We start from the raw sequence: 16,039 nt of genomic DNA, 5'->3' as shown, positions 1-16,039 counted from the left end.
CATTCCCTCCGGGAATATGTATATTTTCGCGCCGAGCTTTTCCCGCGTTTAGTTTCGTTGACGCACACGCGGCGAAGGTAACGCGGATAGAGCGAGACGGAGAGAAACGCACACACGCGACAAAGAGCGGGAGAAACGGAGCGAGAAAGAAAGGAGAGAGAAAAAGAGAGATAGAGACAATGGAGAATGACAGGAAAGGAGAAAGACACGTAGACCGCACGTTACGTTGGGAGCAATGGAATATGTGCGAACACTTCGCTTGGTCCCGCCTAGGGGAAAGAAAATCCGTCGCTACCACCACCACTGCTCCACCTCCAGACTCGTACAAAACTACGCGCGATATATGTACGTGTGCGTGTTCGCGCGCGCACAGTTTTCAAAACATGACACACCGGGGTGCACACCGTGAGCCGGTAATATACTCGTATCCTTGCAGCTCGTTACACGCCGTTTTCTTTTCTGCGCTCGTTAAAATACGATTGTTTAACTCGCGCGGTTTTTCCGCACGCACACGCCGCCGCGGATCAATAATTCACCATATACGAATTCACCAGAAGCGGCTGAGCGAGCGGGCTGGCACGCAGACACTAGACAGAGGCACACGTTTCTGTCGTGGCGCGCTCTTCTCGGGGAAACGCACGCAGCCCACCACCACCGGCACCACGATCGCGCCTCGTCCTAACCTCCTCGCAGTGCTGTCGAGCCGTACACGTTGCCAGAGAGACTGCACACGCTTCGTACATAACACGCACACATACACAGACATGAAGCTTGCGTTCTCTTGACACACAGCTGACACAACCGCTCGTAAACACGCGACCATCGGACAAAGACGGATGCACCGCCAAACCGCACGCTACGGCACGACTGAGAACCTCTCTCCGTTTATCAAACCGATCCGATTATCATTTTATCTCTCTCTCCCTCTCTCTCTGCTTTCAATCATTCTCTCTCTCGCACAGACACATACACACTCTCGCAACATGCTCCCTCTCTCTCTTGACGAGTAGCAGCAACACCGGGGCCAGCAATGCGAACATCACGGTCACCGGAAGTATGAACCTGACAATCACACGACACACACGGGGAATACACATGCACGTTCCACGCACTTCCTCGTACATAAATATTTGCCTTTTTATCGCACGGTTGGTCTCGTTTCATTCGCACCGACGCGACGTCTATCGCTTCCACCGGGGCTGTCGCTCTCTTTCGTTCGTCTGTCCGTCTGTCCGTGGCCGACGGTTGTGTGTATATCGCCGTCGTCGCTACTGTCGAATCCGTTCGGTGCGCGGCGCCTGTGTGGGACGACGCCGCTGGGACACACGGGCGTGGACGGAGTAGACGCGCTCTTTCGAGGACATTTCGACACTGTTTTCTTTAATGTACTTACCACTGGGCCGAGCTGACGTGGCGTCGCGCGCGCGCGGGGCCTCTACACCACGGGCAAAATTCGCACGGTAATATTAGCGCGCAAGACTGCACCCCGGTAAATACGAGCGCAGTCACCACTCTTGTTTTTGGTATGCCAGGAATGGCACAAAGAATCTGGATAACGCACACGCCTGCTGCGCAGCCGGTCTGCGCACACGCTGACACCGCTTATGCGGCCGCGGGAGAAACCAGAAGCCGAACGCCAACGGAACTGGTCGAACACGACCGATCGTCTTACCCCTACTACTTTGTGACGGACCAACGTCTCCCCACTCCCCGCGCCGACAGATCAGTCGCGTCACGCACGTAAGAGAGATTGGGTGGTGTTGCTCGCTTTTGCTCGTTTATTCCTCTCTCGCTCGAGTTAGAGGGGCACTTGTTGAATTTCAGGGGTTACGTTTTAGGTTTTTTGAATGAAACTTTTAATATATGGTTACGCACCGACCGACCGACCGCAAAACTTCCTTTCACGCGATCCGATATCACGTGTATCGTTACTTTTATTTATTTTAAGGTGGTTGCAGAGCAAACATACTTTAGTACATTTTTTTTTAATTTAACTGGATGCAGATGATAACGCTAGATGATTCTTGAGCACTAGTGAAATTATAGAAAGGTTAAGGATAACAGAACGGAGATGACTGTATTTAATATTATCTAATATTGCTCATAGTTTTCATTACAGTATAAACTAAATCATGAAATTTATATATTTCAAAATATTTCAAAGCATTATTTTCAGCGATTGAATTGATGCTACAGTAGAAACTTTGTAATTTAACTACACGGGATTTATAAAGATTTATATCTATACAATTAATTTTAAAGTTTACATATTAAATATTACGTATTTACATTATACAAACGCTAATGGAAATATCGTACAGTACCTGCCGTGTTATTTATATATTTACTTCTATTTTATGTACTTTCTTTATAATTCACAATGAAGGAGTTAATAAAGTTTAGGATAGCATAAATTAATTACGTGTACATATATACCTTTTCATAAGTAAACTGACCATTTGTGTACGGGCTTACCGGATTGAAGGGATTAGCCGACGGTAACAAAACGTAAACGGCCTAGTGCAAGTGCGCTACTATAAGATTATGCTTTATTCTTTGAAATATGAGGTCTCATCCTTAATATCCTTCCACACGATTTTCTTTTATACTTGCGGTTGTGCTATTTTATTTAAACCTATTCACTCTGGTTTTACGCCTTTCTTAATATTGATTATGGGATTTTGAAGCTTCGTATTAGTAGCTCCAGCACGAATTATTACATTTAAGCGGTAATTGAAAGTACAAAAGGTGTCATATAAATTTTGGTTAGAAATCTTAAAATAATAACACCCATAAAGTAATAATACAATTTCAGATTTATGGGAGGTGGTGTATGTTACACTATGTTTTTAGTAACTTAAAAGTCTTATTTCTATTTTATTTATGGATATGATTTCTTGTGATTATTTGCCGCTTTGTATTATGTAGTAGTTAATGTGATGTATTTATTGTTACATAATATTTATTACTATTTACTAACATTATTATTATCATGTAATAATAAATACATATTGTGTATATGTAGTAGCTTATATTGAAGATTATGATTAATAATAACAAGTAAGTACACGTGCAGTTTGCAAAGTTCAATTTTTGTATGAAACTTTACTATAAAAATAATTCTATCACAAAGAAATATTTAGTACTAAATTTAATTATTTTAGAAACGGCTGTTACATGAAATGATGCATCTACAAAATTATTTATTGAGAAAAGTGTTATAGTAGAAAATAAATTTTATAACGTCCATTTATTGCAATAAACTAACATTTAATTTCAAGTAAATTAACGTCTAACCATGAGGAAATATAGCCAATTTAAAAGACCTATGTAATCGTATTCAAATAACTTTTATATCTGCCCGAAAACAATCACAGTCGCGTACGAGCGTTTATCGACAAAAGCGAAATTAAATGTCACGTGTCAGAACGATACTCGAAAGCACACGTTTCGCAGATCGACAAAAGGGGTCGTAAATGATGCTTTTAAACTGGCACGTTGTACTGCAAAGCTCCTTTTGTCGGTCGAGCACATTGTGCTCGGCAAATGTTTACAAACGGCCGCAAAGTAGCGAAACGATCAGGGTGACAGAGCCGTCGCGTCGAGTCGCGTCGCGACGCCTCCAATGTCGACACCGACGGGGGTTGAAACGCGCAGTTTTCGTGCAGGTTTTCAGCGAACGCTGACAGATTGAATGGGGGAAAGGCACGGTCCGATTTCACCCGCGAGGTTTAATTACTTAATTACGTTAACGCTCGATTTTCGTGACGTGTCGACGAGCCACGCGGGCTAAACGATTCAGTTTCATGGAAATTTCCTACGTGCTCTTCACCCTCCATTTAAATATGATTGTGTCACAATGCATCTACTCTTCTTTTTTTCTATTTGAAGTTCGAACTAACATCGTTACACATCGTTTTCTTTTCAAAAATTATATGATTTCTTTTCTGGCATTTTTGTGTTTAAACGAATATGATATATTAATCACTCGATTTCAATGTTCCGTCTACGATATTCACATGAAGTTTATAACCATCTTTGAATACTATAAAAAATTGTAATATTAAATTTTAATGCTTTTAAAGCTAAAGCACTTTTGGTTATTCTCTTAGCAATTATTAATGTTAATTATTCGGTAATTTATGCTGTTTAAAAATTTTTGTTTATAAATTCCTTTTAATATGTTTTTACATTTTTGCTTATGGGCTTTTTTCAATTTTTACATGTATCACAGATTTCTTGCAATTTGCGTTTACATTTTCATTTATGGACTTTTTGTAGTTTGACTTTATAGATTTTTTATGGATTTGTTTCAATTTATCTTAAAATCTTTTTACGGGTTTTATTGAATTTTTCTTTACATTTTGGTGTATGGAATTTTTTCAATTTGTCTGTATATTTTCATTTATGGATTTCTTTTGATTATTGATTAGAATAAATGTTAAATTAATTTCGGACATGGATTTACAGAATAATAAAATTATATTAAAAGTATTCAATAGTTACATGATATTAAAGAAATGCACACGTGTATTTATCTTTACATACATTTTGTTTAATAAGAATAATTTTTAATACAACTACGCCTACTTGAAAAAGCAAAAAGACATCTGATGTTTTATATGAATATGAAAATATGTATGCGTGAGTATAATAAAATATTGATTTAGAAAATGCTATACAACAATGCACTTTTTATTTAATCGTATTTAACAGTTCTCTCGAGTGTAGTATGCAAGTTCATCGACTTCGCCGATAGATTATGGCTGACTATTGCGAGAATTTTGCAACGTTGTCAAATTTTGTGGCTTCATAACTAGAAAATTAGTGCACTATTTGACTTCTATCCTGCGAACAAATTTTATTCTTCAATCCATTTTTAATCGTCAAATAATTATAACTATAAATAAAGATAATAAAAAATATTACTATTAAATATTAAATATTACTATTTTTTTATATTACTATAAAAAAAATTACTTATAAATAAAATTACAAATCTAAATCTTAAGATAATTATAAAATTAAACATAATAGTTATTATACTTATATTTAAATTTACTTTAAAAATTTGCTATATTTAAATACTTATATTTACTGAAAATCTAAATTTTATAGATATAAATGTAAATGTATTTGTAAATATAAGTGGTAAAATAATTATAAAATAATTTTTTAATGCATGGTACAAATGACTAGGTAATTTCAAAAAATAACAATCATGCAAATTAATTATAAAAACATATTACATTGCAATGTTATTAAGTATAAACTAGGGCAGACGAGAAATGATCATTTCAGAAGTTACATCTATTGTTTCAACATTGTTTGAAACTGCGCTACAGTCAATTCCAGTTCTAGCTAGAAATTGTAACATCCTAACACAATGGCTAAATTGTATTCGGATATCGCGTTTGTAGAACGAACCTTCGGTCAAATTATTGCCTAAGTCGTAACCTTTCAAACCTACTGTAACATACCAGAATATATCCTTACATTTCCACATACGATTTGCATAAATATATTTTTCTAATTAGATATGCAAACTTTTGTAATCTGTGATATCACAAAAAGTTACTGTTCGGAAAAAATTAAGAAAGAATATGAAACTTAATTAAAGTTAGTAATAATTATAAAAAGCTATAAGATATTTAGTTGAAATTAAACATTTCATATTTTTTTTATATTTTATTTCATTTCACATAGACATTTATGTCTATTGAGATTTATTTAACCAGGATAGTATAAAAAAATATTTAGACAAATAATTAGATGTGTACTACATATTTAATGAAAATAAAAGTATTATATGTATTGTCAAATACTATAGAAAATATGATCTTTGGTTAAATGTCAAAGTACTATTATTTTAACTAGAATAGTGATATTTATACAGAATTAATTATAATTAATCTTTGGCTATGATTGCATAAATAATTGTAGTACAGATTATAAAAAATAATTAATTATTATTATTATTATTAAAGCAAAAGTATTATATATATTGTCAAATACTATAGAAAATATGATTAATGATCGTCGATTAAATATCTAACAATTATTATTTTAACTAAAATACTGATATTTATATATAATTAATTACAATTAACCTTTGGCTATGATTGTATAAATGACTGTAGTACAGATTATAAAAAATAATTAGTTACAATTATATAAATAATTATATTAGTACAAGAAAATTATTATCAACCATCAACAAATAAATGTAGTTAAAATACCTTTATATAAGTTTGTATTTACTGTTAGAAAAGCTTTGTGTGATAAATCAATGATCATTGTTACGAATAAGTAAAAGCATGAAATATTCTCGGCAATAATTCTCGTTCGTACTATTCGAGTGACTATTTTGCCAAGGGGTATTTTTATTGCGAGTTTTACGACGCTTCCTTCCGCCTCCTTCTCATCGATTCGGTTATTTTAAAAAAGGGGTGAAAGCGTTCGATCCATCCGACGGCGAACCTTCGCATCACCTCATAAACTTTGAAAACATTTCTTATAACCGGCGGATATTTTGCGGGGGTGAGATTCCTGGCAAGGCTTATCACGGCAGAGATTTACTTGCTCGAACGACAACCTACAAAAGTATTAAAATATCGCGCGAATGGCGCATTCTCGTACCGTCTATAGAGCAGGGGTGGTTTCGTGAGACATCACATTTTTTTCTTCCTCTTTGAAGCATACTTCTCGGGGCGCAGAATCCTTTTACGTTAAACATTTTTGTACACATTTTAATAGCGGAATGGGAAAAGAAGTTTCAAATGATTTAAGCAAGGGGTTGTAATAAAAGAATAATACCATAACCAACCGTATTTATTGCTTTTATTAACTTGTTATGCTTATTCGTTTTTATTTATGTTTGCGTTGTACATGTTAAGTGTACTCATAAATTTGAAGATTTGTGAATTTCAAAATTTCAAAATTTAAAAACTTAGGAATTTGAGGATTTGGCAGTATGGAAATTTAAAAAATTGAACATTTAATTATTAATTTTTAGAAATTTGAGAATTTAGGAATTTGGAGATTCAGAAATATGAGAGTTATATACATCTTAAAATTTGGGTTTTACGTTTTAAGAATTTGAAAATTTGGACATTTAAAGTCTTAAGGATTTAAAAATTTAAGAATTCGGGATTTAGAAATTTAAGAATCTGGAAATTTGTGAATTTGGGGTTTTACGAATTTGCACATTTGGAGAGTTGAAAATTTAGTGATTCGGAAATTTGGCAATTTAGTTATTAGAACTTTTAGGAATTTAAAGATTTGGGAACTTGGGAATTTATAGATTTAAAATTTTGGGAATTATGAGGATTTTGAAGATTTGGAAATTTAGAAAAGGAACTTAGGAGTTGGAAATTTGTGATTAAAAGGATTTAAAAATTTAAGGATACCCATCGTCGGAAATTTGAGAATTTGGGGATTTAAGGATTTGAAATTTAGAGATTTGAGGATTTTTAAATTTCGGGATTTTTGGATTCGGGAATTTGAGAATTTTTAAATTTCAAGATTTTAGGATTTGAGACTTTGAGAATTATAAAAATTTGAAATTTGAAAATTTAATGATTTGAAACATTGAAAATTTAGAAGTTTAAAAATTTGAAATTCTGTAAATTTAAAATTCATGAATTTGCAAATTCGAAAATTAAGGAATTTCCGGATTTAAAAGCTCGAGTGTTTAAAAATTTGAAAATGCAGTAATTTACAGATTTGAGAGTTAGAAAATATAAAAAACTGAAATGTGTATAAAATTGAAAATGTAAAAGTTACAAATTTTTTAAATTCATGAATGAATAGAGTTGAAAAATTGCAAATTTCACTTTTTTCACTCCTCAAATTTAACAGCCCTTCGTAACCCTCCCCAAAAGTTACGCCACGGAAAGTTGAAACAATTTCGAACAATTTAATTTCAACACCTATGTATTCAACCAAATTACATATTCCACATCCCCCTTATCGGATACACTTGACCCCTTGACCTATGATTTTTTCAGTAGTTGCATTAGCCACTAGTAACTAATTATTGCTGCAATGTTAAGACAAAGAAAGAAAGTAATCAGTATATTTTACATATGAAGATCCTTGATTATGCAAATTGTGAGTAGTATTAAGCTCTAACCTCGGTCACGGTGCAAATACGATTTAAGTTTATTGTGTCTGAACTGTAATGTGAGGAGTGACACGATATTATAAGTCAGAGGGTTAACATTAACGCGTTGACTGCCCTACTCACAAGGGACTTTACCAAGATGTTACACGCCGATTTTAATGAAATTGACATATGTGGTGCTTTTTAAAAATCATTTGACACGTATTTTTTTATATCTGCGGACATCCATGTTGAGGGGGTGAAAATAGTCCTCAAAGTTCGGGGTTGAAAACACATTTTCCTTAATATCTCGCAAACTAGAGGGTGTAGGAAGGTGAATTTTTTTAAATTGTGTAGTTTTTAGTCAGGAATTTAGTAAGTGTCCAAAATTTCGGGAGAAATTATTTATTTAAATAATATATTAAAGAAATGCCCTTTTTGATCAATTCTTCACCCTAAATGCAGTTCGATTTTTTTGCAACTTTTTATACTAAAAATATAGATCAAAATAGGGGATACGTGTTTTTGGAATTTTTTGTTTATTGCAATTTAGCAATAATTATTACATATACAATTTTCTTCTACTTTTTACAGAGAAGTGAGTTGAGATCTGTTTTCGAAAAGGGTCAGCCCTTTTTATGCGATAATCTGTTACGTTTTTAACAATTAGACAATATCAGATGTTTAATCTAGAATTTATCGTTTCATGTAATAGCAACTGTAAACAGCTGAATATCGATAAATGTTTCAATATTTTGAAATAGCTATCTTAATGAATACAGGATGTTACCTCTAACGCGACGAAAAATTGTTCATCCTCTTCCAACCATCTGAACAAGAACGTATATAGTAGATATCACTAATAAAAATTTTGAAAACTGTTTTCTTGACGAAATCGTGATTACCGATTTTACAAATAGGGACACATTTGTCCCTGTACCATATTGTAAACATCGAGGCTAATTCAAAACATATATTATTGAATATTTTTATTGATTGGAAGATATCATTAATATGTTAATATATTATTTTTGTCACGGAAGGCAGAATGTATTTAGAACTAGTAATTGAATAAAGTACATTTTTCTTATACCGGTATTGTCTACAGTATCTTACATTCAAAAACAGTAAAAAACCAAATATTTCATATTTACGCTGCTGTAAATCGAGTAATATGTCAGTAAAAATATCATGTAACAAACTTTTCGAATTCATCACAACATTCTTTTCAATATCATAAAAAAATGTGTTTCCACTTGTAAAATTCAAGGTGACCCATTTTCACCATAAAAACAAATTGAACAATGTTCCTTACTGATATCCACTGCACATTCTACACTCTGCAATTATTGTGCTAAATAATTTTCGTCAGATAGTTCAAGTGAAGAAAGAACATCCTTTTTCGAAATCCGTTAAAAAATCGCTTTACAACACCCCGTAGAATGATGTACGACTGACACGCGAATATCGCATATATTGACGGTTTCGTGCGAAGGTGTTCCACAATTAACCAGTTAAGTGTGTTTGACGACTATATCCATCATGGAAATGTGGCGAAATTTTGTGTCATGACGACTATATCCGTCATGCGTAAAATTTTGCTAAAATTTGTTACTTAAATTGTAATTTTGGCGAAAACTAAATTATATTCGTAAATTGTAATATGTTCAAAATGTTTAGAGGTCAACACGAAATGAAATAAATAAATAAAAAGTGTAAATGATTTGAGATGGATTCATGAATTCTTGAGAGCTAATTCGTCATCGCTTGATTCTCGCGACACACACTGGTGCGCACTTTGCAAAAAGATCGCCACAGTTAACTGGTTAAATAGTGAAACAACAGTAACAACAAATAAACGGATAAGTGAAATTCTGGAAGATCGTTCTCAGCAGGTTGAAATCCGGGCAAGAGTGTTCTGTCGCATAAAGACGCGAAACATGGAAATACCGATACCGCATCTGATTCCGTTCGAACAAACGAGGGTGCAGGGGGTGAAATGTGGGGGTCGAAGAAGACGTAGGAAGGCGCAAGGGTAGCATGGAGAGGCGCGTAGCTCACCTGGCATACCGTGAGAGTATCGCGACACATTTTGATCGAATTCTTCTCGAGGTCGAGGAATGCTGGTATCTCCGGTAGATATTATTACATATTTAGGTGGAACGGTGCTCGCTCTCGCAGATAATACACTTGGACGTTGTTCGCCGTCTCTGTCGGTGTTGCTGTCGGTACGAGGATGGGGTGTTGGTGGTGGTGCACGGGGATATGTATCTAGCTTTACTCGCTCGCGCACCACCGCTCTATAACCCTGCCTCTGCACCGATCTCGAAGGATCGCAGTTCTGCGCGATATCCTGCATATCTCGGCATACCGTCCTCCTCGTTTCCGACATTGTTCCCCGGCCTCGGCCCCGACCCCTCTGTCCCAGCTACAGCCCCGATCCACCATCGAATAATCCTACTCGTTCGACGTCTACCGGGCCCGGCTTCTCAGCTGGATTCCTCTCGATTCTGCTACCGTGCTTGCAGCGGGAGAACAACCCCTTACTGTTCGTAATTGACCGCTTTTTACACCGCTGCCATTCGTTTTAACACTTTAACTGCCACCCACGTACGAGCCGTTTATTTTCAAAATGGGACAAGTACATTTTTGAAAAAGATGAAGATAACGATAGATAAAATCTCGTACGATATTTTTATTCGTAAGTACTCTGGAATAAAAGTAATTGAATAATAGTCGAGTGATGATTTGAATGATTAACGGTGTTGAAATGATGTTTATTTTGAAAATAGTATAAGTCTTCCTAAATTTAAATTTTTATATGAAATATTGTGGAAATATTTGGTGAGATTTGTTGAAAATAAAAATTCTACCCAATCAAAGTTTCTACTGCTTTATGTGGCTTTCAACGTGTTAACCTTTTCGATCGATGGTCTGACTACGTTAGTAGTATGGTCTACCAAGTTGACATTTTTATTCTCCAACCGCTAAAGGTTACCTTACCACTGAAAATTTTTTAATTTTTTTCGTAAGATATAATTTTTACAGAAGAGTAAATTTGTGCAATTTTTTTAGAAACGGATCCACTTTTTTGAAAATGAAAAGTTGATTAATTTTTTGTTTATTCTTACTATTGTTTAATTCTGAAAGAGTCGTCTGATTTATTCACAAGTTCTGTTTTTTGAGTTACGTTTGTTAGATACTTTTTTGAAATATGTGTTGGTTTTTATTGAGATAAAATACTAATGTATTGACTTATGTATTGTCGTTTCTTTATTTAGTTTTAATTTCTAATTATGTATATTATATTCGGCAGATTTAGTATTAATGGGAATTGTTTACTACATAACCCTTCCGCTTTTTTGCATACAGTTGTTCGTCTACGAAATCATAAACAAAATCTCTATAATTTACTCTTCTTTCATCTAACTATAGTTTATTCTTTAAAATTATTAAATTAATAAATTTCATGAAAGTGGAGAAAGTAGTTGAATAAAAAATTGCAATTTTCAGATTTATTGTACAAGTGATATATCGACGTAATTGTATCGATAATACCAATGCAAGAAGATCGATTTTATAATGTTCATACTCACAATTCATACAAAGTTCATACTTTTATCGTTATTATTCACACAATTATAGTCATTCAATACCGATATAAACTGGAAAAAAATTGTTTATGCAAGATTCTTATATACATTTTCAAGGACTCGTTATAAAAGAAACTATCGTTTGCTAAACAAAATACAGGAGGAAATAGGATCGTTACATTGTAAGCTTTATTATTTATATCTAGAAGATTTATTTACTTATGTACCTACAATCAATTATAATTTTATTTTATTAAATTTGTGCATATACATATAATAGGCAAATTTGTTCCACTTTTTTACTTATAAAATATGATACTTTGTACGCTTGACGACATCGTATTTTCAAATATTAAATAGAGAAATATTGAACAGAGAAATATTTCTGAAAAATGTAAGAAAAATATTTACAGGTAAGAAGATTTGAAATATTTTTATGAAATATAAAAAGTATTATATTTATATTTATAATAACCTAACATTTCCTAAGTAAAATTTTATAACCTTGCTCTCATCAATTTCAATATACGTATATAAAAAAAGTTTCAAAAGCTGTAGAACAATTTGCAGTAGATATATAGTTTTATAAAATTTTATAAATCATTTAAAGTGATAAAATTAGCCTATTAAGTCATGCATGTACTCACTAATAAATTTTTGTAAGACAGGTATCTTATACTTTAATTTAAAAAATTTGAATTTTAAGAAAAAAAAATTTTGCAATTTTACAAAATTCAAGCTATGTAATAAATAATGTCAACATAATTTAAAATAATAATATTTGACAATGATCATTGGTAATTCTTAAAGATACATGATAAATCCAAAGTCCAAAAAAAAATCTAGAGCAAAAATTTACTCAAAATAGTAAAAAATCTGTAACAATATAGTATAAATAGTATTGGAATTCGCTTAAAATAGTAAAAATAGTAAAAAGGTTAATTCAGAATAGTAATAAAAGATTTAATTGAAAATAGTAAAAATAATAAAAAGATTCATTGACAACAATAAACCTAAAAAATGCGTTCGCTCAGAATAGTAAAAATAGTAAAATCGTTTACATAAAACAGTAATAACACATTTACACAGAAGGGTTAAAAACATAAAGACGTTCATTCATTATAGTAAAAATAATGAGGAAGTTCATTCAGAATAGAAAAAATAATTAAACAGTTCATTTAGTATAATAAAAATTAGAATAGTAAAACTAATAAGAGCGTTCACTCAGCACAAATAATGAACAAGTTTACACAGAATAGAAAAATAATACAGAATTTCACCCTGAATGGTAAAAATAATGGAACATTTCACTTAGAATACAAAAAATAATAAAAAATTTCATTCAGAATAGAAAAAATAATAAAAAAGTTCACTCCAAATAGTAAAAATGATAACAAAATTCACTTAAAATAATAAAAGTACTGAAAAGATGTTTATTTTTGTCAGACACGCAACCCACTCCTAAATTTTGAATAATAAAAATGCTAAAAAAGTACACTTAGAATAATAAAACTAGTATAAAATAATCTTGCAATGTCTTACATCCCACCTAAAATTAATTCTTCCTACATTCTTCGTTTGTAAAGAAATAATAGTGTGCTAGAATAGCAAAAAAAAATTCATTTTGAGTTTTAAGATGAAGAACCATTGCTTCGCAACTCTGCAGGATGTATGAGGACGCAGAGGATGCGTCGGACATCAACGAGAACTTCTTCAACGCGTTAGCTTTGTTACATTCAACAGACGACAACAGCACAGAGAAACTTCAGAAAATGTTGGACACGTTTATAGAACGGAAATACGGTTTTGACAAAACTTTGATGGCCAGACTGCCCAAGAAATTTGTTCAGAATACGAAAATCCGTGGTAAATCGTTCTCCGACGTAAAAACGAAAAAACACAAAGATGATGTATCCTGTAAAACAGGAAGTACCAGTCGGATAAGTGAAGATTTGTATGTTGCAAACGATTCAGTAGAAAATAATTGGAAAACTGTAAAAGTGTTCAACGCGGATGTTGAAGACTATAGCGAGAAAGGAGATGTTCCAAGGATATCTATTCCTGATGAAGGATCTGGAGATGGACTTCTATGCAAGGTTTTCGATGATGCATTATTGAACTTTGTTAATTGGTTGTTTGATTTAAATTTTGTTTGGCTGTTTAGCTTTAAATTTTAAAGATTTGGTATATTTGAGAATTTGGGATTGAAAACTTTCTCAATTTCTGAAACAAATTTTCAAATTTATAAATGAACAAATTATGAAATTTCTAAGTTATTAAATTAGCAAAGTAATTGCTTAATTTCTACATTTTCAAGCTTTCAAGTTATCAAATTTCTAAAATAATAAATTATTAAATATCTGCAGTGAATTTCTTAATTTTTAAATTCTCGAGTTCTCAAATTATCAAATTTTCAAACTTTCAAGTTTTCAAATTTGCAAATTACTGTATTTATAAATTTTCGAATTCTTAAATTTCCTAGTTCCCAAATTTTCAAATTCCCAAATTTCCAAATTCTGAAATTTTCAAATACCCAAATTCCCAAATTCCCAAATTCTCAAATTTTCAAATCTCAAGCTTTCAATTTATGAAATTTCCAAATGACTAAATTTCTAACTGTTCGAATTCCAAAATTACTATAATTATATATTGCTAAGTTACTAAATATCAAAAATTTTCAAATCACTAAATAACCAAATTTGCAAACTCGATAATTACATATTTATAAATTCCTGAATTCCAATGTACACCTACAAATAACAATATACACAACAAAGAAACCATGACAAGTATCCTGTATCAATAAGGCGAATTGAATTGGATTAATCTAATTACTGACACGTTACTTGGTGCAAGGGCAGGTCTGTAACGGGGCAAAACTAGGGCCCTTGATTCTCCTCGAGTGTCAAGAGTGCCAAGAAGTGTATCATCCTCTATGTCATCAACCTCCCGTCGTCGACATCGATGTTTTCGACCCCAGAATCGTGTGGATGTGTCAAAAATGCGTAGACATTTCTGTCGATACACTCGATGTAAAGAAACAAAAAGAAATTTATGCATTCAATAATCTAGACGTTCAAGAAGTTCCTGTAGAGGCAGACATGTTGGAAAAATCAAATGAAAGACTTTCAAAAAACGAAACTACTGTTGCACAAAATTTATTAGGTTAAAATTTTGTAATATATTTTACAAAATATTGTCATATAATGAGGATCAGTTTTCATTTTTTGTTAAAAATTTGTTAATTTTTAGATTGCAGTGTTGATAATGGACTAATTGAAAAAGGTGTTTTTACACAGAAGGTGAAAAATGTATCTTCGAATCAGTTGAGGAAACGTGTTGGTTCGAAACTTTCAGTAACTCGTTCTGTAGTTAAATAGAAATTTTTTCTTTCTTATTTTTTGTTCGTATATATGACTACAAATTAATATAAGCTTTAATTTCACTTGTTATATAAATATTTGATGTATTGAAATTGAAACATATAAATAAATTATATTTATCGAAAATGTGTCCAAATTAAATTATAAATTTTATATTTTAACAATTTTCACTTGTTCATGAATTAAGTCACTGTTATTGTTTCTAAATTATATTTATTGTTATCCTTATTAATTGTCTGTATTGAAATTGTACACTCTTAAATACTTATGTCATTTATTAAAAATTTACACAAGATAAATAGTGGATTTAATATTTTACTATTTTTACTGGTTCATAAATTGTGCTAATGTGCATAAATCTTGATTAGTTACTTTCTGATTAATTGTTCCCACGAATAAACATTTCTAAGCAATTTTCTATGTTCTCTAAAAAAGTCTATTTATGATAAATGCATGAAACACAGCTAAATTATATCCAAAGTATTTAAAACTCCATAAATTCTATCTGTTACATAACAAATCGACGTATATTTTTCAGTCGATTATTCGATATAATCGTCTTGAATCTTTAATTTTCCATTATCTCACGTGCATAGTTGATCTTCACGAGATCAATTAGAGCGAAAGTGATCGAGCATCGAGTCTGGCTAAAAGTTCGGCATGGCCGCCGAAGGTAATTGAACTCCGTTGACCTTAATACAGAAAACGAACGAGCAAACGAAATGAATCGTGCGACAATGACGGACACTTCTTGCTACGTGAATGACCAAAATAGAGATTTTAAACGCGTACATTTTTTATTTCCTGAAAGGACGAAGGTTGCTTCGGTGGAATTAACGTAACGAGCGTAAGGATTGTCTGTAATCGGCTTAACAAAACGCTCCACGAAACGTGTGAAATTATGATAATGGCCCCTAAGGTAGCTTTAGCGACTATCGTAAAAGTTTCAATTCACAATA

At 32.5% G+C, this 16,039-nt stretch overlaps 2 protein-coding genes across 9 annotated transcripts in view; one reads left to right on the top strand and one right to left on the bottom strand.

The window, feature by feature from the left end:
- Positions 1–1,533, bottom strand: part of scalloped (TEA domain transcription factor 1 homolog scalloped) — a 261,075-nt gene extending 259,542 nt beyond the window's left edge. For 2 of the 3 annotated variants that reach the window (XM_012292845.2, XM_076540117.1), the window contains exon 1: positions 1,394–1,533. The gene's annotated coding sequence lies outside the window, so the exon portion shown is untranslated. The remainder of the gene's footprint in view (positions 1–1,393) is intronic. The other variant, XM_076540115.1, reaches the window with a different exon arrangement.
- LOC100880916 (integrator complex subunit 12) lies at positions 1,319–15,206 on the top strand. 6 transcript variants are annotated; one of them, XM_076540123.1, is made up of 6 exons: positions 1,639–1,740; positions 11,618–11,879; positions 11,978–12,110; positions 13,364–13,793; positions 14,559–14,862; positions 14,950–15,206. In XM_076540123.1, exons 4-6 carry the CDS (start codon positions 13,365–13,367, stop codon positions 15,075–15,077), a joined length of 861 nt encoding a protein of 286 aa, XP_076396238.1. In that variant the 5' UTR covers positions 1,639–1,740; positions 11,618–11,879; positions 11,978–12,110; position 13,364; the 3' UTR covers positions 15,078–15,206. The 6 variants fall into 6 exon arrangements, with proteins under 6 accessions (XP_012148227.1, XP_003706554.2, XP_076396238.1 ...); XM_076540122.1 differs by having other exon boundaries at positions 13,327–13,793; XM_012292837.2 differs by lacking the exons at positions 11,618–11,879; positions 11,978–12,110 and adding an exon at positions 1,319–1,460 and having other exon boundaries at positions 1,533–1,740.
- Positions 15,207–16,039: the final 833 nt, after the last annotated feature.

Source organism: Megachile rotundata, chromosome 15 (genome assembly GCF_050947335.1).
Source record: "Megachile rotundata isolate GNS110a chromosome 15, iyMegRotu1, whole genome shotgun sequence".
Taxonomy (NCBI): Eukaryota; Metazoa; Arthropoda; class Insecta; order Hymenoptera; family Megachilidae; genus Megachile; species Megachile rotundata.
Note: the sequence above shows the minus strand (reverse complement) of the source record. Positions and strands in the feature narration are given on the sequence as shown.